General features: G+C 38.9%; 1 protein-coding gene across 1 annotated transcript in view; it reads right to left on the bottom strand.

Moving 5' to 3' along the window:
* Positions 1-251: 251 nt before the first annotated feature.
* Positions 252-25515, bottom strand: part of cfap46 (cilia and flagella associated protein 46) — a gene marked incomplete at its 5' end in the record, with an annotated part of 113932 nt that continues 88668 nt past the window's right edge. The window contains 14 exons of the mRNA XM_081351632.1: positions 252-622; positions 767-868; positions 1632-1759; positions 3183-3240; positions 10521-10633; positions 10707-10806; positions 13069-13122; positions 13375-13435; positions 14019-14104; positions 19439-19582; positions 22573-22725; positions 23826-23974; positions 24140-24222; positions 24316-24422. Coding sequence (XP_081207758.1) covers positions 504-622; positions 767-868; positions 1632-1759; positions 3183-3240; positions 10521-10633; positions 10707-10806; positions 13069-13122; positions 13375-13435; positions 14019-14104; positions 19439-19582; positions 22573-22725; positions 23826-23974; positions 24140-24222; positions 24316-24422 — 1457 coding nt within the window. The 3' untranslated portion in view covers positions 252-503. The remainder of the gene's footprint in view (positions 623-766; positions 869-1631; positions 1760-3182; positions 3241-10520; positions 10634-10706; positions 10807-13068; positions 13123-13374; positions 13436-14018; positions 14105-19438; positions 19583-22572; positions 22726-23825; positions 23975-24139; positions 24223-24315; positions 24423-25515) is intronic.

The following is a 25515-nucleotide window of genomic DNA, read 5'->3' as shown; positions in this document are numbered from 1 at the left end:
ATCACACTCATAGCCATGAGAAACGCCTCTATGTCTATATCAGACGAGCTGCAGACTTCATTTTGCATGGAAATTTTGTTTTATCAATAAATTAAACACTAATTTCGCGCATTTTTCAAGTACCTCTTCATAAATATGGCTGTTTTCAAGGGATTTCAAGGACTTTGATTCCACAAGTCAAATTCACGAAGTTCACGTGCCTTGTACGAACCCTGTTTATAGTGGAAAAAAGTCACATGACGCTCATGATTGCACTTGAATTTCATCATTTATTACTGAAGAGTTTGGGATTATCAATATTTGTCTGACAGCAAGAACAATAATAGAGGAACATGTCTGATCGTAACATTTACATGTTAACTGGCTTTAAACTTTTACCTTTAAACAACAAAAGAGAAGTGGAAGAAACAGACAATCTGTTTCATTTCAGAAGGAAATCATTAGTAACTGATTCTTATTTCAGAGTGTTTTGCGGAGGTTAAATCACAAACATCTCCCACTATTCATATAACCACTAAATTAGGAAGTCCGTAGATGACAAAGTTGAAAGCACTGGAGCTCAGAGGTGTTTTCCTCAGGACGTCTTCAGAAGAAGAGTCCACCTTTACACCCGAACCCTCGTCTGAAGAGCGCGGGAGAAACACACACCACAAGACGAGAGAAACACACACCACAAGCCTTCATCAGTTCGGCTGTTCAGTTGCATAAACAAACACTTAAATGTGCGCATGCAGCAGACATAAAGAAAGCAAACACACACACACACCTGTCAGGCTGGATGAATTTCCGCTGACTTCTGCTCTTTCTGACTTGTGTGTCCTTAAAACATGAGCAGCCCGTCCTGAGGTCAGTCCTGTGTTCAGAAGATCTACACACACACACACACACATGAAGTTGATTTCAAAAGTGCTTTGAACAAGCATCACGTGTGTGTAAAGTTGTAAATAAGAGATGATTGGAGTCTAAATATGGAAACACTTCATTAAAGCATTTATGTTTGATGCATTATAAAGGTATTCATAATGTACGCTATAATGCATTTTATCTTTTCATAAATATCCAAAGTTCCAGATTGGTTGTTTGTCATGTGTTTTAATGCATTATACTTTCTAAAGGTGCGTTCAATGGATAAAGTATTATAACTGTATTTAAAATTGTTCACGAGATCACACAATGCATTATAAGAAGGCATTTAAAAATATTTTACAAATATTTTACAAAGGCTTTAAATAAGTGTTTCTACTTCAAACATTTCACATTAAGTGTTACTTGCCATTTTCTTTGCAATTGTTTTTGAAACCTACTAGCAATTTCTGAGTGGAAACTGTTTCATAGTAAATCCTACACTAGATTATTTTCCAATGTCAGAGAAGGACATTCCTGAAGCTTGTGTGTTTGATTCCCAGGGAATGCTTGAACTGATCTAATGTTGTCCTTACATCCAGTCATTTAGCAGACGCCTTTATCCACAGCGACTTACACGTGAGGAACACAGCAGCGAGTCGTCATGAGGAGTCGTCAAGAAGTGCTCAAAACACAGTGTCAGACACTGCTAGAGTAGCATGAGCTACAGGTTTCTCTGGATAAGAGCGTCAGCCGAACGCATGAGTGTAAATGTGTGTTTGACTCACCGTCCATGAGCGAGCGCAGGACTCGAGCGTTGGCTGAGGCGCTGCACTGCCATTGGTTGAGCAGGACAGAACGAACCCCCCCGAGAGTCATCAGATACACCGACCCGACAGGACCGGCCAAAGCCCGTCTGAGTGAGAGAGAGAGAGAGAGAGAGAGAGAGATTGAACACTCTTTCAATATTTTCAGCACAAAAGTTTGAGAACACATTTAAAATATGGGATTTTTTCATCTAAACCTGCAAATTTGGATTAAGAAATGACAAAAAAAAAAAACTAAGAAAAAGTCAGATTCTGCTCTATTTCTCCACTTAATTGAATTGATATGGTCACAGGATATCGTTAGACTGCATGACATCATCCTTTCTTTGCCACCAATGAAGTAAATCAATGCAGAATTGGTGTTTTGTGTTTTTCGCTTCATGCCTATTATCTCGGAGCTCATCTATATGCAAATATCAGCTAATATAAGGAAACCCTTTACGGATCTATATGCGTTTGTTACAGCTCTTGCTATATGAAAATATCTGTCCCTGAATGACGGTTCATCCGGTCGAGGAAAGAGCGCTGAAACAGTTTACTGGCATCAATATTATACTAAAACTAATGTTTTTTTTAACTGTTAGGCCTACTTCAAAATAAAATAAATTTCACATTCTCATTTAGTTTAATTGATGTACCAAAATAGCAAACTAAAACTGAAATAAAAATGGATAAAAAGTATATAGACAAAAAAAAGAAAGAATAAAAATGACAAATACACACAAAATTTCTAAAACTAAAACGTTTTATATGTGAAAATATGAAAAATAAAAACGTGAAAATATGAAAAATATGTTCTATATAGACATCTTAAACAAATAAATATAAATATTTTTTAAATGACAAAACAAACAAAACTTCTTATCACTAAAATTTTAATTAAAGCCAAAACTATAAAAATAAAAATAAACGTTTAAAATATTAAAAATACAGTATATCCTTTATGGACATATTTAAAATAATAATAATAATAATAATAATAATAACAAAATTTATATTACTCAAATTTTTATTAAAGCCAAAAAACAGAAAAATAAAAATGTATTGAAAACAACAGAAAAAAGACAAAACAACAAACATTTTAAACCTTTAACATTTTTATGAAAACGGAAAATATAAAAATAAAAGCTTCCTTAAAATATTCAAAATATGTTCAATAAGGACATTTAAAACAAACAAACAAAATTCCTAAAACTCTCACTAAAATGAAAATTTAAATGGAAAACAAAAATAAAAATCATCCATGAAACTATAATAGTGTCTCAATGATCTAACAATGATCTCAATTGATAATAATATTTGCAGTGACAGATGTGTGTAATTCCATCAGAAACGTCAAAAGAGAAGCTTTAACTCTCGGTCGTAATTACCCTGGAGAGATCAATACAGCACAAGTCAATAAATCAAACACAATAAAGCTCTTTCCTGTTTTAAAGATAAAATCCATTTGGCTCATCTGTAATAAAGCAGTTTTCTCTTGAATGTGTGTGTGTGTGTGTGTGTGTGTTTTACCTCTTCTGGACGCTGACTCGGCTCTGACCGCAGTCCAAAAGAAAGACCATCTGACATCCTGAAAAACACAAAACATCAACACCGCAGCCGGCGTCAAACACACATACATCAACACCGCAGCCGGCATCAAACACACACACATCAACACCGCAGCCGGCGTCAAACACACATACATCAACACCGCAGCCGGCGTCAAACACACACACATCAACACCGCAGCCGGCGTCAAACACACACACATCAACACCGCAGCCGGCGTCAAACACACACACATCAACACCGCAGCCGGCGTCAAACACACACACATCAACACCGCAGCCGGCGTCAAACACACACACATCAACACCGCAGCCGGCGTCAAACACACACACATCAACACCGCAGCCGGCGTCAAACACACACACATCAACACCGCAGCCGGCGTCAAACACACATACATCAACACCGCAGCCGGCGTCAAACACACACACATCAACACCGCAGCCGGCGTCAAACACACACACACATCAACACCGCAGCCGCCGTCAAACACACACACAACACCGCAGCCGGCGTCAAACACACACACATCAACACCGCAGCCGGCGTCAAACACACACACATCAACACCGCAGCCGGCGTCAAACACACACACATCAACACCGCAGCCGGCGTCAAACACACACACATCAACACCGCAGTCGGCGTCAAACACACACACATCAACACCGCAGCCGCCGTCAAATACACACACATCAACACCACAGCCGCCGTCAAACACACACACATCCACACCGCAGCCGGCGTCAAACACACACACATCAACACCGCAGCCGGCGTCAAACACACACACACAACACCGCAGTCGCCGTCAAACACACACACACATCAACACCGCAGCCGCCGTCAAACACACACACATCAACACCGCAGCCGCCGTCAAACACACACATCAACACCGCAGCCGCCGTCAAACACACACACATCAACACCGCAGTCGCCGTCAAACACACACACATCAACACCGCAGCCGGCGTCCAACACACACATCAACACCGCAGCCGGCGTCAAACACACACACATCAACACCGCAGCCGGCGTCAAACACACACACATCAACACCGCAGCCGGCGTCAAACACACACACATCAACACCGCAGTCGGCGTCAAACACACACACATCAACACCGCAGCCCGCGTCAAACACACACACATCAACACCGCATCCGCCGTCAAACACACACACATCAACACCGCAGCCGCCGTCACTAACAGCAGAAGAGATGCCGTTTTTTACTTAGTGTTTCTGTCTTGTTTTCAGTTCAAATATCTAAACACTCTTAAATCAAGATGGATTCACTAAAGTAGTAAAATACCATACGATATTATGTCTTATTTTCTGGGGATATAAATCCAAATGAAGTGATTCATTGCTTAAAACAAGCAAAATGATCTGCCAATGGGGTCAGAAAAATAATCTGAATTCAAACAGAAACAGGATTATTTTTCTCACCCCATTGGAAGATAATTATAATAATAAAAATGGATAAAAAGTATATAGACAAAAAAAAAGAAAATAAAAATGACAAATACGCACAAAATTTCTAAAACTAAAACTTTTTATATGTGAAAATATGAAAAATAAAAATGTAAAAATATGAAAAATGTGTTCTATATAGACATCTTAAACAAATATATATAAATATTTTTTAAATGACAAAACAATCAAAACTTCTTATCACTAAAATTTTAATTAAAGCCAAAACAATAAAAATTAAAATAAACATTTAAAATATTAAAAATACAGTATATCCTTTATGGACATATTTAAAATAATAATAATAATAATAATAATAATAATAACAAAATTTGTATTACTCAAATTTTTATTAAAGCCAAAAAAACAGAAAAATAAAAATGTATTGAAAACAACAGATAAAGGACAAAACAACAAACATTTTAAACCTTTAACATTTTTATGAAAACGGAAAATATAAAAATAAAAGCTTCCTTAAAATATTCAAAATATGTTCAATAAGGACATTTAAAACAAACAAAATTCCTAAAACTCTCACTAAAATGAAAATTTAAATGGAAAACAAAAATAAAAATCATCCATGAAACTATAATAGTGTCTCAATGATCTAACAATGATCTCAATTGATAATAATATTTGCAGTGACAGATGTGTGTAATTCCATCAGAAACGTCAAAAGAGAAGCTTTAACTCTCGGTCGTAATTACCCTGGAGAGATCAATACAGCACAAGTCAATAAATCAAACACAATAAAGCTCTTTCCTGTTTTAAAGATAAAATCCATTTGGCTCATCTGTAATAAAGCAGTTTTCTCTTGAATGTGTGTGTGTGTGTGTTTTACCTCCTCTGGACGCTGACTCGGCTCTGACCGCAGTCCAAAAGAAAGACCATCTGACATCCTGAAACACACACATCAACACCGCAGCCGGCATCAAACACACACACATCAACACCGCAGCCAGCGTCAAACACACACACATCAACACCGCAGCCGGCATCAAACACACACACATCAACACCGCAGCCGCCGTCAAACACACACATCAACACCGCAGCCGGCGTCACACACATACATCAACACCGCAGCCGGCGTCAAACACACACATCAACACCGCAGCCGGCGTCAAACACACACATCAACACCGCAGCCGGCGTCAAACACACACACACACATCAACACCGCAGCCGGCGTCCAACACACACATCAACACCGCAGCCGGCGTCAAACACACACACATCAACACCGCAGCCGGCGTCAAACACACACACATCAACACCGCAGCCGGCGTCAAACACACACACATCAACACCGCAGCCAGCGTCAAACACACACACATCAACACCACAGTCGGCGTCAAACACACACACATCAACACCGCAGCCGCCGTCAAACACACACACATCAACACCGCAGCCGCCGTCAAACACACACACATCAACACCGCAGCCGGCGTCAAACACACACACATCAACACCGCAGCCCGCGTCAAACACACACACATCAACACCGCAGCCAGCGTCAAACACACACACATCAACACCGCAGCCGGCGTCAAACACACACACATCAACACCGCAGCCGCCGTCAAACACACACACAACACCGCAGCCGGCGTCAAACACACACACATCAACACCGCAGCCGGCGTCAAACACACACACACATCAACACCGCAGCCGCCGTCAAACACACACACATCAACACCGCAGCCGGCGTCAAACACACACACATCAACACCGCAGCCGCCGTCAAACACACACACATCAACACCGCAGCCGCCGTCAAACACACACACATCAACAGCCGGCGTCAAACACACACACATCAACACCGCAGCCGCCGTCAAACACACACACATCAACACCGCAGCCGCCGTCAAACACACACACATCAACACCGCAGTCGCCGTCAAACACACACACATCAACACCGCAGCCGGCGTCAAACACACACACATCAACACCGCAGCCGCCGTCAAACACACACACATCAACACCGCAGCCGCCGTCAAACACACACACATCAACACCGCAGCCGCCGTCAAACACACACACATCAACACCGCAGTCGCCGTCAAACACACACACATCAACACCGCAGCCGGCGTCAAACACACACACATCAACACCGCAGCCGCCGTCAAACACACACACATCAACACCGCAGCCGCCGTCAAACACACACACATCAACACCGCAGCCGCCGTCAAACACACACACATCAACACCGCAGCCGGCGTCAAACACACACACATCAACACCGCAGCCGCCGTCACTAACAGCAGAAGAGATGCCGTTTTTTACTTAGTGTTTCTGTCTTGTTTTCAGTTCAAATATCTAAACACTCTTAAAACAAGATGGATTCACTAAAGTAGTAAAATACCATACGATATTATGTCTTATTTTCTGGGGATATAAATCCAAATGATGTGATTCATTGCTTAAAACAAGCATAATGATCTGCCAATGGGGTCAGAAAAATAATCTGAATTCAAACAGAAACAGGATTATTTTTCTCACCCCATTGGAAGATAATTTTGCTTGTTTTAAGCAAAAACTCTCTTAATTTGGATTTATATCCCCAGAAAACAAGACATAATATCTTATGGTATTTTACTAATCTAGTAAATGCATCTTTATTTAAGAGTGTTTAGATATTTGGACTGGAAACAAGACAGAACTACTAAGTAAGAGAAGCATTTTTTGCAGTGTATTGTGGATACTGTGGAACGGCTCTTGTTAAATCTGCTTCTGCTGAAAACATTCACTAGTGTAAAAATGAAGAGCGCCGCTGGATTATTGAGTTGTGTTGTGTGTCGAGAGGATTAAACCTGCGGGAGAATCAGTTCTCTACGGACTCCGGCCCGTATAAACACTTTCACAGAGTTACAGATGTTGATTTATCATGTGTAGAAACTCACAACATTTGTGCCGTGCATTTCAGGATTCCAGAAGAGTTTAGGTTTCTGTTCTTTTTAACCAGTGAACCTTTCCAGTCGTTTGTGATTTACTGGATTAGGATTAAAAGCCTGTTATTGTCACTGGTGTGAAACGAGCAATAAGGACAAAACATATTTTCTTATGTTATCGTTATCGGTCTGATAAGGCCGATATATTAAAGCTGATAAATAATGTATTATTTCCTTCAAATGCGCACTGTTCAACATGATCATTATGAATTGCTTGAAATATGATTAGAATATTTTTTTAGGGGTAAGGAAAGGTGGCCATATGTGTGTAAAATTAATAAAAAAAATGTAAAAAAATCATTTGTGTTGAAGTATTCTGAACATGGCTTTTAATGGTGAGACTTTTGTTTTTGTAATCAGGCTCTCAAAAATTATAAACAAATTTGGATTTAGATTTATCGGCCAATGTATCGGCTATGAAAAATCATGGTGAAACTTGTAATTGTATTATTTGCAGTGTATTTTTAAACATCAGGTAGGATATTTATGAATGTAGGAACTGCTGATGTAATTTATCTCTGATGCTACTGTAAATCTTGACTAATTAATATAATTTTAACACATATTAAGAGCCGGTGATCTATAGTGTCAGATGAAAACTTCCTAATAAGTGACTGATTGAATTTGAAATTTTATCATGTTTTATAGTGTTTTACACCACATGAAGCATAGACAAACATTAGTGTAACTAGAACAGACCAGAAAATATTAATGTGATTGTGAAGTTTCAGACACTTATTAGGATCAGTTTCACTTCGGATGCTTAAGATCACACGGTGAAGACATGTTATAAAATTAAAGAGCGTATATATAACATACTGTAGATTTACAGAAGCCATGTGGAGGGTGAAGAGTTTAAAAATGTGCCGAACGAGGATTTAGAGCATGTAAAACAAGCTTATTTTCAAGAACTGCACCATGAATATTCATAAAACATCATCATCGGGTCTGTTGACAACCTCATAAAGTCACATTCAGTTCTAATGAGATCACACAAACCGTAACAAATCTACGTAAATGTGTGATTCTGCAGGTGTTCACTTCATATTCATATTCATAAATAATATTGGATCCTGCTGAGACCTTCATGCAAAAGAGATACACTGCAAAAAAATCTTCTTCCTCCTCAGTGTTTCTCGTTTTCCAGCACAAATATCTAAATATTCTTAAATCAAGAAAACCTGAAACTATTAAACCATTTCTGTTAATTGAAAACTTTAAGTGAAAATTAGAAATGTTGCCTTGGCAATACAGTGAAATAAGTTTAAGCAATGAAAGCACTGATTATTAAATGGAAATAAATAACAACTAAAACTAACAAACTGAAAATGAATCAAACCTAAATAACAATATTTAAAAAAAATACTTAAAAAAATCTTTTAAATGAAATTACTAAAGATTAAACTAAAATTAACATGAAAACTAAAAAAATAAAATTAAAAGCTAATATCAAAATATTAATAAAATAATAAAAAACAACAAAAATTACAATAATTCAAAGGGAAAAAAGACTGCATTGGCAGGTATTTGCTCTTGTTTTAAGCAAAAACTCACTTCATTCTGATACATTTTTCTTGATATCTTCAGTCATTTTGCTTCTCCAATAAATGTATCTTGATTTAAATTTATTAACTGTGGTGAAAATCCAGCTTTTAATGTTGTTTATTTGTCTATGTGGTGTTTTTAATCATTCAAGACAAACCATGTGTAAATTCATAAGTCGACACTAGGGGTGTGAACCGACACTGGTCTCACGGTTCGGTTCGATTATGATTATCATGTCATCGATTCAGTTCAATTCGATATCACAATGCACTGCATCCTCAATTTTAAGATTTTCTTCAAAAGTGATGTGTGTGCGCGTGTGTGTGTGCTCGCCTGTTCAAACAGTGACATTCCAGTTTAAGTTTCAAGGGAGTAAAGCCTGTTTATGCCATTAAGAAAAGGAAAATCTGTCAAATAAATTTTGTTTTAAAGAAATGTTCATTTAAAAGCAGCGCTCATCAATCAGTGTATTCTGTTACCATTAAAGATGCGCGCATCAACCGTCGCCGAGTCCGCTATCAAAGGTGACGATTATCCATTTATAATCATGCGTAACAACACAGAATAATTGTAATTTGACCATCGGGTGCGGATACTTAAATCAGAGAAAGTTATTGGGGCGGGTGGATGATTTATTTTTGGCTGCGGCTTCGGTGTTGGAGCTCATCCGCGCATCTCTAAAGCAGTCAGACTCTGCCAGGCGTTAACAGCTCGCGGTGAACACGGCTAACGTGATTTATCAAGTTAGTGGTATTACCTCCTGCATATTCTATCTGTGCGTGACATGAGCGCACACAGCGATCTTCTGCAGGTCGCGCTTACCAGGTTGTTCATCAAAGCCGAAATGTGCCCAGATGTAGGCTTTTAAAGTTGGAGCATTTTTAATTACTCGCACTTTTTCATTTTCTCCTTAAAACTGCAGTGAACCAAAGACAGCCTCAAAAACACGCTTTGAAATCGCTGGTGTTTCTGACGTCACAAACTACCTTGTAACCAATCAGGTCAACGTGAGATCGTCAACCAGTGGATCTCTGAGCTGAGTGAGTGAGTGGAGGCGGGGCTCATTTGCATATTCATAGAACCGCGCATACTAAATGAGGAAAGGGTGTCGAGTTACATTCAAGATATTTTAAGGCATCAAGAATGTTTTTTTCAAGAAACGTTTAAATATGTCATTTTGATGATTAAAGATGAGTTTTAAGGGATAAAATGATTGACTACAGGAGGACTTTAAGAATGTTTCGATATTTGTGCTGGAAAACAAGACAAAAACACTGAGGAAGAACATCATTTTTTTGTTTTTGTTACCGGACATGTTGAGCGAGGCCATCTTGACTGGAGGAAAGCAGGAGAAGAAGCTCTTGATGGATGAGTAGATGAACGCGCTACAGGACATCAGAAGCTGCTCCACATCTGCAAGACTGAGGAACAAACATCACCTTCACACACATTCACACTCAGCTTCTGAACGTGTGTGTGACTGAGGCTTCAGACCTGCGCTGGCGCTCGACGCCGATCAGCCCTTCCCACTGAGCCGTAAACTGAGTGTGTGTGTCCAGACTCGTTCTCATGCTTTCTGCTGGGCTTCTCCAATCTCAACAAACCAGAGCAGATTAAAGCGTCAGTTCACCATGACAGTCAACAGTTACTCACCCTCATCCCAATACAGACCCCTCATCCCAATACAGACCCCTCATCCCAATACAGACCCCTCATCCCAATACAACCCCTCATCCCAATACAGACCCCTCATCCCAATACAGACCCTCATCCCAATACAACCCCTCATCCCAATACAACCCCTCATCCCAATACAACCCCTCATCCCAATACAGACCCCTCATCCCAATACAACCCCTCATCCCAATACAACCCCTCATCCCAATACAACCCCTCATCCCAATACAGACCCCTCATCCCAATACAACCCCTCATCCCAATACAACCCCTCATCCCAATACAGACCCTCATCCCAATACAGACCCTCATCCCAATACAGACCCTCATCCCAATACAACCCCTCATCCCAATACAGACCCTCATCCCAATACAACCCCTCATCCCAATACAGACCCTCATCCCAATACAACCCCTCATCCCAATACAACCCCTCATCCCAATACAGACCCCTCATCCCAATACAGACCCTCATCCCAATACAACCCCTCATCCCAATACAACCCCTCATCCCAATACAGACCCTCATCCCAATACAACCCCTAATCCCAATACAGACCCTCATCCCAATACAGACCCTCATCCCAATACAACCCCTCATCCCAATACAGACCCCTCATCCCAATACAACCCCTCATCCCAATACAGACCCCTCATCCCAATACAGACCCTCATCCCAATACAACCCCTCATCCCAATACAACCCCTCATCCAAATACAGACCCTCATCCCAATACAACCCCTCATCCCAATACAGACCCCTCATCCCAATACAGACCCCTCATCCCAATACAGACCCCTCATCCCAATACAGACCCTCATCCCAATACAACCCCTCATCCCAATACAACCCCTCATCCCAATACAGACCCTCATCCCAATACAACCCCTCATCCCAATACAGACCCTCATCCCAATACAGACCCTCATCCCAATACAACCCCTCATCCCAATACAACCCCTCATCCCAATACAAACCCTCATCCCAATACAACCCCTCATCCCAATACAGACCCCTCATCCCAATACAACCCCTCATCCCAATACAGACCCTCATCCCAATACAACCCCTCATCCCAATACAACCCCTCATCCCAATACAGACCCTCATCCCAATACAACCCCTCATCCCAATACAGACCCCTCATCCCAATACAGACCCCTCATCCCAATACAACCCCTCATCCCAATACAGACCCCTCATCCCAATACAGACCCTCATCCCAATACAACCCCTCATCCCAATACAACCCCTCATCCCAATACAGACCCTCATCCCAATACAACCCCTCATCCCAATACAGACCCCTCATCCCAATACAACCCCTCATCCCAATACAGACCCTCATCCCAATACAAACCCTCATCCCAATACAACCCCTCATCCCAATACAGACCTAAAGGACTAAGATTTTCTCAACAAATGTAGTGAAAGCTACTTTTTTTCCTCATTCAATAAAATCTAAGTCTGTATATGCAGAATCATGAACGAGGTTTGAAGAAGCTGTTTTCTGACTTCAGACGCGTGTTTATGGAAATAAATGGTCCAGATGCAATATAAAAATCTTTACTTTTCACTCTCAAATATAGTAAAAAAGGTTATTTTATTTGCTCTCCTAATACACTATCGCTCCAAAGTTTGGAACAAAGATGTTTTTAATGTTTTTTAAAAGTCTCTTCTGCTCACTCCGGCTGCATTTATTTGATCAAAAATACAGTAAATATTATTCCAATGTAAATCATCTGTTTTCTATGTGAATAAACAGTAAAGTGTAATTTATTCCTGTGATCAAAGCTGAATGTTCAGCATCATTACTCCAGTCTTCAGTGTCACATGATCCTTCAGAAATCACTCTAATATGATGATTTGATGCTCAAGAAACATTTATGATTATTATCAATGTTGAAAATGGTTAATATTTTTGTGGAAACTGTGATACATTTATTTTTCAGGAATATTTGATGAATAGAAAGTTCAAAAGAACAGCATTTATTTTAAATAGAATCTTTTTGTAACATTATCAATGTCTTTACTGTCACTTTTGATCAATTTAATGCATCCTTATCGTAGGTCTTATTGTGATTATCCTTCATAAAATTGTAATGCTTTCATCTGCTTTCACTCAATAAATGTGTCACATGACAGAAGTAAAATGTTTCTGAAACTAATTCCACTCACCAGCCTGTCTTCCCTCCTCATCCTCCTCTTCCTCCTCCTGGGAGTCAACTACATCTTCAAGCCTGCGTTAAGAATATATTTCTACAAACCATTTTGTAGACTGTGACTAGAGGGACCGCTCTGACATTTCACACACACACACACACACACACACACACACACACACACACACACACACACACACACACACACACACACACACACACACACACACACACACACACACACACACACACACACACACACACACACACACACACACACACACACACACACACACACACACACACACACACAGAAGGATACATCTGAACCGGTGTGTGTCCACCAGGACGGTGTGTGGCGGCGGGACACGATTGACCAGAACCTGTGAGGAGAAAAAGGTCACTTTACTTTATGTGAACCGAAGAAGAGCAAAGAGTCCTCATTACACTGCAAATATGCTTTTCTCACTTAGTATTTTAGTCTTGTTTCCAGTCCAAATATCTAAACATTCTTAAATCAAGATGCATTTACTAGATGAGTAAAAAGCTATAAGATATTATGTGTTGTTTTCCGGGGGAATTAATCAAAATGAAGTGAGTTTTTGCTTAAAACAAACAAAATTATCTCCCAATGGGGTCAGAAAAATAATCTTAATTCAAACAGAAACAGGATTATTTTTCTCACCCCATTGGCAGATAATTTAGCTTGTTTTAAGCAAAAACTCACTTCATTTTGATTATTTCCCCAGAAAACATGACTTACTATCTTATGGCATTTTACTACTTTAGTAAATGCATCTTAATTTAAGATTTTTTTTATATTTGGACTGGAAACAAGACACAAATACTGAGTAAGAAAGCATATTTGCAGTGTGTGCGAGGCGTTAAAAGGGAAGGATGGAGAAAGAGTGTGTGTAAACGTGTGTGTCTCTATCAGCGGTCGCCAGACTCATTTAAGAAACTCACCGCTTTGATTCCTCGGCTTTGATCGGCTCTTCCCTTGACTCCTCGGACACCTTTGGCCTCCTTTTTATTGTCACTTTCAACCGTCACTGACGAGAAAGATCATTAAATCCGGAAATTAGCGTCTGACTGGCTTGTTACAGAGAGGAGAACTGGTGCAATGCTCCCACAGTCACTCACAAAGGCCAGTGACATTTAATATCAACCACTGTGTTCTTCAATACTGAGAATTTAATGCAACAGAGACGTTCATCTGCCTCGAGCAAAAGTCACGTCAACAGATTACGCTGCATCATTTCAGTTTTGCATGATTACATTTAAATGTGACTTTCTTTCATGCAACTCATTACAGGGAAACAGCTTACTCAAAACTTTTTAATAGAACAGTTTTTTATTTCACAGTTGTTAACTAATGCAGTGACTAATGATAACAAATGCAAAAAAGTGTTAAAAAACAAATCTAGTTCTAATATTGGAATATATGTCACTTTTTATAAAGCAGCACAGCTGTTTTTTTAAGTTTATGGCCAGTAGGTGTCGCTGTCGTGAGGATGCATCAATCAGGCCGGTGATAATTTGAACAATTTTGATCAAATGGCGCAAATATGGTGCGTGAATATTCAAATCAATTAACAAGGCAAGACAACTGAAGGAAAAAATTACGGTTTCTAGACCAAAACTGCTTTAGACTACAGTGACAGATGATGAATGAAAATATACATGAACGATAAACAAAGACTGGCCTCTGATGATGATGGTGAAGATGGAAAATATAATGCATATATATCAGATAAAACTAGATGTAAAAAGAAGTGCTTCAAATACACACTGCACATGTGCCAGTTATGAGGAAAATATACGTTGCTGTCAGCGCATGAATACGTTTAGTATAATGTTGACTTTCCTCAATGCATGCTGTAATTTATTCAGTGTCTTATGCAAAATATGGTGTAAAATAACAAAAAGCACTGCTTGGCTCTACGTCTTCTTGACATAATGCTAAAATATGAATGTTCAACGACTGTCCCACATGATGATGTGTCTGATCACTTCATAATGAGCATGAACACACTAAAGTGCATGTGGACCAATATTATATTATTACAGTTATTATACAGCAGCACAGACTGAAAAATACAACGGCAATCATTTGCATATGGCGTTTTAGTGCTGAGTCTGAAGAAGTGTGAAACAGTTATTCAAAGAAAAAGATAAATGCTAAAGGTTGAAGTTAAAATATTAAAATCCCCCTTCAGACGTTCCCCACCTGCAATGTACAGCGACAGTATATTTATTGAACAAAAGAAAATTTTATATACATCAAAAAATAGTGCAAACTTTGCTGAAGTGATTGTTTTGAACAAGTATTAACTTTTTATATTTGACAGTGTCCTTGTTACATGTAGTTACTGTAGTAATAACTATAAATGATGCATAATAACATGCAACTAACCCGAAACCAAACCCTAACCCTATAGAAAGTTCATGTAGTTAATTATTGTCACTCAGTACTTAATGCATAATTACACTGTAACACCTAAAAATAAAGCGTTTAAGGTGTCAGTGTTACAGTGTAATTATATATTTAAGTACTGAGTAATATTAAGCATCTACATGTACTTACTATAGGGATAGGGTTTGGTTGAGGGTTAGTTGCATGTAATGATGCATAATTTACTGTTATTACTATGGTAAGTAGATGTAACATATGTAACAAGGACACTGTGTTACCCACTACTTTACAGTGTCCTTGTTACACATTACAACTATAAATTATGCATAATAACATGCAACTAACCCTCAACCAAACCCCAATCCTAATCCGATATAAGTATATGTAGATAATTATCATTACACAGTACTTAAATTCATAATCACACTGTAACACTGACAGCTTAAAATAAAGTGTTACCAAATAAAGTGTAACCCAAAACACTCATGATTTATTTTCAGACTAAATCTTATGAAAAGAATATCAATCCATTAGCTATTCAAACTATACGTAGAGTATAACATGTTCCAGAGCGAGAAACAGGTGAAATATTGACAGTCTTTTGAGGTTAGTGGCAAAAAACATCTAGAACAATTCAAAGAAAAGATATAAACACAAACGATGAAGTGCAATTTCAGACCCAGACAAAGAACTGGTGTAGAGTCACTTCCCCGATCCGAACCAGTCGTCACTCGGGAACCAGTCCACGAGCTTGTGTGTGTCTGTGTGACCCTGTGTGTGTCTCGACCCATTTCTCAGCCCACGAGGCTCTCGCTGCCCCATATATGAGGACCTACTTAGACCCCGGCCTGATTATTACGTTTGTGTGGTTATTTTCATCCTGACGTCCGGTTCTGGTATTCTGTGCTGATATTGGATTGAATCACACTGATCCAGATACAAACTTTTCCAGATTACTAAATCCAGATTTCCAGTGCTAAATGGGAATAGCACAATCTCAAGAACAACAGATACACTTGCTCAACACTACAGCTGTTGACTTATTTAGGGATGCACCGATATTACAATTTCCGCCGATAGCGATAACCGATAATTCTTTATATTTGAAAGCCGATAACCGACATATTGCCCGATAAATCCAAATCCAAATTTTTAAGTAATACCGTATTTCAGAGCCTGATTACAAAAACACAAGTCTCACCATTTAAAGCCACGACCCAAAAACAGTTATAATGTTCTCATGATAATTTGATGTAGTCGATATGTCAGACTTGCGCTGCACATGTTGCACTGAACTGTATTTACTTTTCGAAGTTATTCCAATCATATTTCAAGCAATTCAAAACCATCATGTTGAACATCTGAAGCGTCTCAGCTGAAGGAAATAATACATGATCAATCAGCTTTAATACATCGGCCAAACTTTCTTATCAAGCCGATAATGATAACATTAAAAAGGAACATAAATAGTCTGATGCTGATATGGTGGCCGATATATCGAGCATCTCTAGATTTATTGATTTTAGCGCTGCAAACAAACACAGCTTTGTCAAATGTTTAGTTTGTAAAGTGTGTTTGAGGTGCTGACGCAGTGTCTTCTGTCACGATTTGGTCTTGGTCACGTTTCATGTCATTGTTATGTTTCCATGTCTGTCATGTGATTCCAGGGTATCTGCACATTTTTGATCAACAAATTTAATGACTTTTAAGACCTTTTTAAGACCTTCAAGAATAAAAATTAAGACCATTACCATGGGAAAAATATATATATAAAAATGACACTCTAGGGTGTTCAGGTTAACAAAGCACATTTGTATTTGAGCAACAGTGCAAATAGTCTTAATAGCCTTTGGTGGTCCAATTCATGCTTTCGTCAAACATGACAACGAAGCTGCCTTGATTCACACTTGACAGAAGTCCCCTTTTTATGTACTGAACAAGTCCAAATCGAGTAAGAGAAGAGGTTTTGTCCCTGCCACAACTAAATGTTTTTGCACATTCCTCAGGGAACATTGCCCTGAAGTGCTCATGTCTTCGTTGGATGTATAGGAGTGATGTCGGCTAACCGTGTGCAAAACCCACAGCATTTCAGCCTTCAGTGTATTAGTTGGGGAGAATGTAAAATGGTGCCCCAAAGACACCAACGCGGCTGTAATGTTAGCTTCAGGGCCGTAGCCTAGCCATCATTTCAAAAGTGAGGGGGACAGAATAACTACCAATTCTTTTTTCAGGCTTGTTGACAGGTTTTTCCTTAAAGGTGCTGTGTGTAGTTTTTAGCGGCCTCTAGCTGTGATGTTTCAGATTGCAACCAATAAGTTTACAAGCGCGTGCTCGAATTAATGAGCGAGCACTGTGGGTACCAGCCAGACTGAGACGCAACCGGACGTAACACACAAAACATCCCACAACATGCTGGAAACTCAGGTAAACTCCCACTGCAATGTTACAATAATAGGCTACTTTTATCAGCTTGACGTTGAACTAATGCTCCATGCTCGTACCATGATAAGTATGGAACCTATCAACCGTGCCGAATTTTGCCAAGCAAGCACTACTTCACATTTTCTTCAGGAAATGTACATTCTAGGTTTGTAGATAAGGTTTCTCCATTATTCAAATGCCCTGCCGATGTTGAGCCGTGTTTTTTACTCGAAGTTCATCCGATTCACGTCTGGCCTTACGAGCTTCAGCAGAAAAAACGTTTTTTTTTTTGTTGTTTTTTATCAATATGTGGAGTTTGTGTTGGAGTCTGTGTTGTGCTGGGAGCAGGTCGTTTCTTAGTGTTATCAGACATTTCATAAGTTGCATAGGTCATAAGTCTATGTCATAAGTTGCAGTGTCGTCGCTTTTGAGTGCAAAGTCAGTAGGCTAGACGAGTCGAGAGGCTCGGGAGCGCGCGTGCAGGTGACGTCACTGGCGGTAAATCCGACCCGGGACCTTCACATAAAAATAAGAATACTTGCTTTCAGAGGTAATAGCAAAACCCGCAAAGTGGATAATTTTAATGTGAGATTACAACCCCTTCACACACAGGCAATAAAAAAATGATTCGTTTTGGTTGAAAAGCTACATACAGCACCTTTAATTGGCTTAAAATGCTATTTATTTTTAAAGCAATACAACAGAAAGAAAAAAATGCAGATGTTCAGTATACCGTATACTTTATAGGCTATAAAAAAAGTATACTTATACTTTATATACTTATGGTAAAATCCTGATCATGTATTTTACTAGTTAATAAAGTAAGCTAATAAAAAGAAAATTTTGTACATTTTAAAGATAAATTCATTAATCTGGTGCACTTAGTCACTCGAATCCACTGTTAAAAATAAATAATCCACCGGCCAACTGCCCAAACCTAACGTTATATTCTCTGATTTAGATATCTGCATCTGATCATTGCATTACAATTATTCAAATGATCAGTATTAAGCATGATAATATGGTAAAATCACACTGAATTAAGCTGATTTAAAAAATAACATTTACTTAAAATAAAAGTTGTTATTTTGGCAAAATTACATTTCCTTAATAGCCTAGCAGAGTCTTACTAAAACTTTCCAATTGCAAACCTTTTAAAACTACTTCAAACTTTCTAGTTAGGCTTTTTCAAGAGAACTTAGTTTGTAGACAACTTTTAGACAAACGTAGACAAATTTTATCTAATTGTAAAGTGTTAACAAATTATGGTAAACATAATCTAACCTTACATTACTGCCTGATTCAAGCAGATAGTGGCTGTTAATGCATGAAAATACAAATTCAGCATTAACAATCACCATGTTTATTCTAATTTGAAGGGCTTCGATAATATATCTGTGAAAATAAAAGATATTACGAATAAAAACAGTTAGTGAATATTTTAAATTTACAACAGAACTTGTTAATTATTCAACAAGAGAAATAGGCTGAGTTATCTGCATTGTGCAACACAATTCGAATACCACATGAATTATAGATGACAACTTACTTGCAGTGCTTGACTTTTTTGTGAATAAGGAGTGAAGAGTTTTTTTTGCCGTTTTGAACTCATTGCGACCTCTATGAAAATTATTCGGCGCGGCCGCGTGCATTTGGGCGTGATGATGCACGAGTGACTGATTACCATGGAAACGTGAAAGTCACGTATGTATATAGACTATCCTTGACTTTTTGGATAAAAAATCTCGATGTAGGCAAACAGCTGAATGGGGACAGTTGTTGCCTGACTGTCGCGCTTGTGCTTCTCCCCTTTCATATGCGCGTCAAGGGCTTTGCAGCCCACCGCACTTCGTATACCGTCGTTTTTTTGTAACCAGCCGCTATATTTCTCATCATCGAGCCAGTTATCATTAAATTTGCACTTCCCTATCTTAGCTCGCGTCTGCCACTACACTTCTTCGTCTGTTTCTATGACAGGCCTACGGAAAACACGTACTGCCCCCTAAATGGTGTGTGATGCCTGTGCAATAGGCACACGCTACTTTTTACTGTCTTTAGACAGAGACGTGCGCTGGTGAAATGGAAAATACCGGTAGTTTCTCCCGACAAAAGGAGAAACTCCGCCAGATGAAATTTAATGCCGCCCAGGTGAAATTTAATGCCACTCTTCAAAAATGAGTGAAATTTAATACATTTTAAGACCTTAAAAAAAGTATATTTTATTTAAGACGTTTTAAGACTTTTTAAGGACCCGCGGGGACCCTGGATTCCCTGTTTGTCATGTGATCCTGCCATGTGTCTTGTGATTTGTTAATTGTCTGATCATTGTTCACAGGTGTCCCTTAGTCTGTGTATTTAAGCCCTCATGTTTGCCATGTGTCTTGGTCAAGTATTGTTTCCTGTAGACCACTGTTTGGGTTCGTTCATGTTCATGTCTTGATTTTAGAGTTTTCATGCCACGCCATGGTTTTGTTTCATGTTTGTTTTTGTTTATAATAAACTGCACTTGGGTTCTCATTTACACTTGCCTCCAGTGGATCCTTTACACGTTCAGAAGTGTTTAAGTGTGTCTGAAGTGTACTTCGCCTTGCCAGTTAGAGAGGAAAACAAACAGTTTTCCCATTACATCGCACACCCCTAAACCTTCCCTTTCCCTTAATCCGTATGGAAATATCAACACTCCACACGAAGCCTTCAAGTGTAGGGGCGTTCAGTTTTTAATTTGTCAATGTACATGCAGAAGCCAAGCACGAGTTGAAAATGAATGAATTAATTACGCAAATAAAAATGTAAAACATGTCCCAAATGCAACAGCACATTTGAATTTTAAAGAGATTACGAGGTGGAAAATCCTGACAGAGAGCGCGTTTCCTATTAGCGTGTGGATTTGTGAATGAGGTGATTAAAGCTCCGACAGAAAAACCTTAGGGTGTATTTCGATTTCTTCTGGCTCTCGTCATCTTTACTCTCGTTCAGGGACGTACAGACGTCTCTATTCAGCAGAAGTGAACTCTATAAACCCCGATGGAGACTCAGCTGAAATCTCTCAGGTGATAGTAGGAAAAAGCAGAACAAACAAAACACTTATTCACTCGATTCCCTGGAACATCTGAAGGTCAGTTCAGGATGTTTACTCGTCATTGAACTGTAGTTGAACACTATTGTATCCGGATGTTTGTATTTCGTGATGGACAGCATTTCATACAATATCACAGCAAGCAACACAAACACACTTTTCTAGCAAAACATTTGACGAAAAGAAACTTGTGAGGTTTGAAATGCTAAAACTGAATTGAAAAAAGTGTCACTTTGTGTTTGTGAATGTGCTAAACTACACGTGTGTTTCCCCCGCTTCATCACTGCACGCTTTTATGCGTTTACTAATTAGAGCGAGTGAGATTTAATCAGATGAAATATGTCAAATATATTCATTAACTGACATGAATATAGTTTTATAGAGGAATGTTTGACTGATGTTTCTCTGGATGATTTGTCATTTCCAGGCCTGGATGGAAACTATGGACTTTGAGGTAAAATCCGCAAAATGTATTTAAATATGCAAAAAATGCATATAAAAAAATGCATTAAATGAAGATTAGAGTACTGCCCTCTTATTGGCAGCGGAGAGCATCATCATGTTTCATCATCAAACACCAAAGGCGGATGATGTGACAGACACTTCGTTTGGTTTTGTCGGATGTGTTTCAGAGCTTGTTTTCGCTGATTGAACATCTGCATTAGAAGTGACATTCTATGTCTGTGTGAATATATTATATACTGTAATTTATTCCTGTGATCAAAGCTGAATGTTCAGCATCATTACTCCAGTCTTCAGTGTCACATGATCCTTCAGAAATCACTCTAATGTGACGATTTGATGATCAACCCTCATCCTAATGTTGGGTCATTTTGACGCTTTTTTTTTTTTTATAAAAAAAAAAATTAGTGTTAATCAGAGGGGTCCAATACCCCAGGACTTTTGTCGCACTTGAACCACGAATACACAATTTTTTGAGGAGTTTTGTGGTTTACATTTTAAAAAGCCCCTTAGGAATGAATGGAATGCAAAGAATGCTTCAGTACACAACAAACCCTAAAAATGCTCAAAATTCAAACTAAAAATGCTAAAACTTTACCAAATAAATATTTTATAATGTCTACATGTGTGTATCTGAATGCATACTGGAGAGAACTGACTTTAGGACCCAGAGGAACAGCTCATTTGCTCCTTATAGAGCTATAAGGCCATCTAGAGTCATGAAATATTGTTATATTATTATTTTTTCACAAGAGCTCGGCAAAGACACCCAATGTAAGATATTTAGAGCTGAATTAAAAGGATTATGCATGAAATTGTGAGGAATGTGCTTAAATTGCTATTTATTTATTATTTAGTGATCAAATCCAGTAATTTAAAGGTAAATCTCCAAAAAAATTACATTACAAAAAGAAAAAGAAAATATCAAAAGGAAATAAAATAAGCATTCTGAGTATAATTTTAGGGCTTTGGGTCATTATGACCAGCGAGGGAAAGATGTGTTAGTGCGAGATGTTTATTATTATTATTATCAATGTTAAACACAGTTGTGCTGCTTCATATTTTTGCGGAAATACAACAAAGTTTTTATGGTGTTTAGTATAAACTATATAACTTGTGTAATGGATTTGTGAGTATAAGCTCACCTGTACGATCCGTCTGCAGACGTGCATGAAGAACCTGAAGTGAGAAGTCTCGAGACACGGAGCCGATGCCGTTCGCCTGCAGGACACTCAACGCTTCTAGTGGAAACTCCAACAACATCCGGTCAGCGAGAATCACCACACACTCACCAGGGTCTGGAGAACACACACACACACACACACACACACACACACACACACACACACACACACGTTCAGCACTTTTTATTTTAAAGATGACCTATTATGCCAAGTCAACAGGTTTTCCTGCTGTAATGTTTATTATTCTCCTCATATTCTCCATTGTTGCGGCTCCTCTCTTCCCAGTCTGTCAGTAACGCTCTGTTTACTTCCTGTCTCTATGAAGCCCCTCCTTCTGAAAAGCACACTGTGCTCTGATTGGTCGACTGGAGCAGTGTGTTGTGATTGGTCGAGCGCTTCGAGTGTGTTTGGGAAATGTCCCGCCCCTTTCCATAACCGCCAGTTTAACAGACTACTAACTAACTCAACCAGGCCCCGCCCCTTTATTCTGCGCATGAATTATTATAATGAGGAATATTGTGCCGTGTTCCCGGGAGAAACTCAAGACTACAGTGGAGGCGTTTCAGGAGTTCAGGAACACTGACTCTGATATAGAGAAGAGCTGGAGCTTCTTCATGATCACACAGCAACATCACACACTGGAGAAAGATGAACATGTAAAATTGAATTCTAGGTCTTCTGAAGTTCCATGAATTATGCATGAGAAGATGGTTAAGTTAGCTTCAGTGTGCTTAATATTTACTTTATTTATTGTGAGCTTTACATTGCATGTGGGGATTTTTTATCGGTGCTTATTTTACAGCTAAAGATGGACTTGATCTCAGGCGAATCTGATCAATATTTCAGCCCTTAAAGCTCCTCAGATGTCATATTTCATCTCCATATCAAACATCTTCTCATGTGCACATATCAATACATACTCGCGCCGATACGCTCTCTTGAGAAACATTTTCCAACAGTGTTAGTAACAGCCGCTGAACACATGGGCGAAAAGCTATGTGAATATACAGTAAAGTGTAATGTATTCCTGTGATCAAAGCTGAATGTTCAGCATCATTACTCCAGTCTTCAGTGTCACATGATCCTTCAGAAATCACTCTAATATGAGGATTTGATGATCAAGAAACATTTATGATTATTATCAGTGTTGAAAACAGTTAATGCTAATGCTAATCTCCATTCTAGACGTGTTCTGTCCGTCCAGGGTGTCATACCTGGCAGAGGTTTATCAGTGGTTTTCTCCTCCTTGTCTTTGGCTCGGGCCGATGTGGAGATGGAGAGGGACGGGGAACGAACACTGATAAGACAGAAGAGGAAATTAGAGAAAGATGAGGGCAGATCATCATATAGTTCACACAGGACGCTACAAATGGAACAGAAATGAACAGAAGGCACATTTATAGGTGCAATAACTCGTTACCAAAGTTAAATATGATTTTCCCGCCCCCAGATTCATGAGATTATGAATGTGTGTGTGTGTGTGTGTGTGTGTGTGTGTGTTTTATACCTAAAGCATGAAAAGTCAAACTGTGAGAGAACGGGGTGCAGGTATTTCTCCATTTCCTCAAGCAGTGCTTTAAAACACTCGTCCAGCGCTCCAGCTTTCCCTTCCTTTATAAAGAGAGCGAAAGAGTTCATTTTTCCATATTGAAAGATGCTTTTCATGTTTTGTTTCCTCATTAAAGCTCGTGAATGGAGTCTCACGTGTGTCTGTGCGCTCAGATGTTTGAACTCTTCCAGGTGTTTGTGGAGCTTCAGGAGAGATGATCTCTGAACACAGGCCTTGACCAGTCTAGAGCAGATCAGACCACCTACAGAACAAACACACACACGCACGCACGCGCACACACACACACACACACGCACACACACACACGTCAGCGTTCTCTAGCATCTCCACCTCACTAAACCTGTGCAAAACACACTGCCTCATAATGAAAACTGTAGAAAGCATGCACATAAAAAAACACTAATTAAACTCACAACCAAATTATATATATATATATATATATATATACACTAGCACTCAAAAGTTTGGGGTCAGAAGACTTTTACAGAAATTAATACTTTTATTCATCAAGGACGCATTAAATTGATCAAAAGTGACAGTAAAGACATTTATAATGTTACAAAAGATTCTGTTTCAAATAAATGCTGTTTTTTTTAACTTTCTATTCAACAAATACACATGAAAAATTAAATGTATCAGTTTCCTGTTTTCAACATTGATAATAATCATAAATATTTCTTGATCATCAAATCAGCATATTAGAGTGATTTCTGAAGGATCTTTTTTTATTCATGCAAAATGTAATTTATTAACCTTCAATTTGATTATTATCAGTAGTATTAGTATTGGTTACAATTAATTTAAAGGTGCTCTTGTTACAGTGTAATTATATAAATAAGTACAGAGTAAACACTCGTTCTTCAAGTACAACAGAGACAGCTAAGATTTGTAGGACACTGCCTAAGAAGACATGAGAGCGACTTGATCAATAAGTATGTCTTGTACGCGCCACAACAACGGCATGGCAAAAGAAGTCGAGGTAGAGCGCGAAGGCTATACCATCAATATATCGGTGAACTCATCAATAAGAACGTACCAGCAACAGTGAGCGAACTACGAGAAGTTGCCAGCAATCGCAAGGAATGGACAAAATTAGTGACCGGCTGTCAACCTACCCTGTTCGCAGCCGATTGATGATGATGATGATGATGAGAGTAATATTAATAAACAACATGAACTTTCTAAATAATCAGGCTACGGGTTTGGCTTAGGGTTCAGTTGCTTGTAATTGTGCATCATTACCTTTATAACTATAGTAAATACATGTAAGATACGCAACAGGGACACTGTACACGTATTACTCATTAACTAAGTCTGTGTCTGCAATGAAAAGA

The sequence above is a fragment of the Scardinius erythrophthalmus genome, assembly GCF_964197995.2.
Source record: "Scardinius erythrophthalmus genome assembly, chromosome: 21".
NCBI classification, from domain to species: Eukaryota; Metazoa; Chordata; class Actinopteri; order Cypriniformes; family Leuciscidae; genus Scardinius; species Scardinius erythrophthalmus.
The sequence above is the reverse complement of the archived record's forward strand: the minus strand, read 5'-3'. Positions and strand labels throughout refer to the sequence as shown.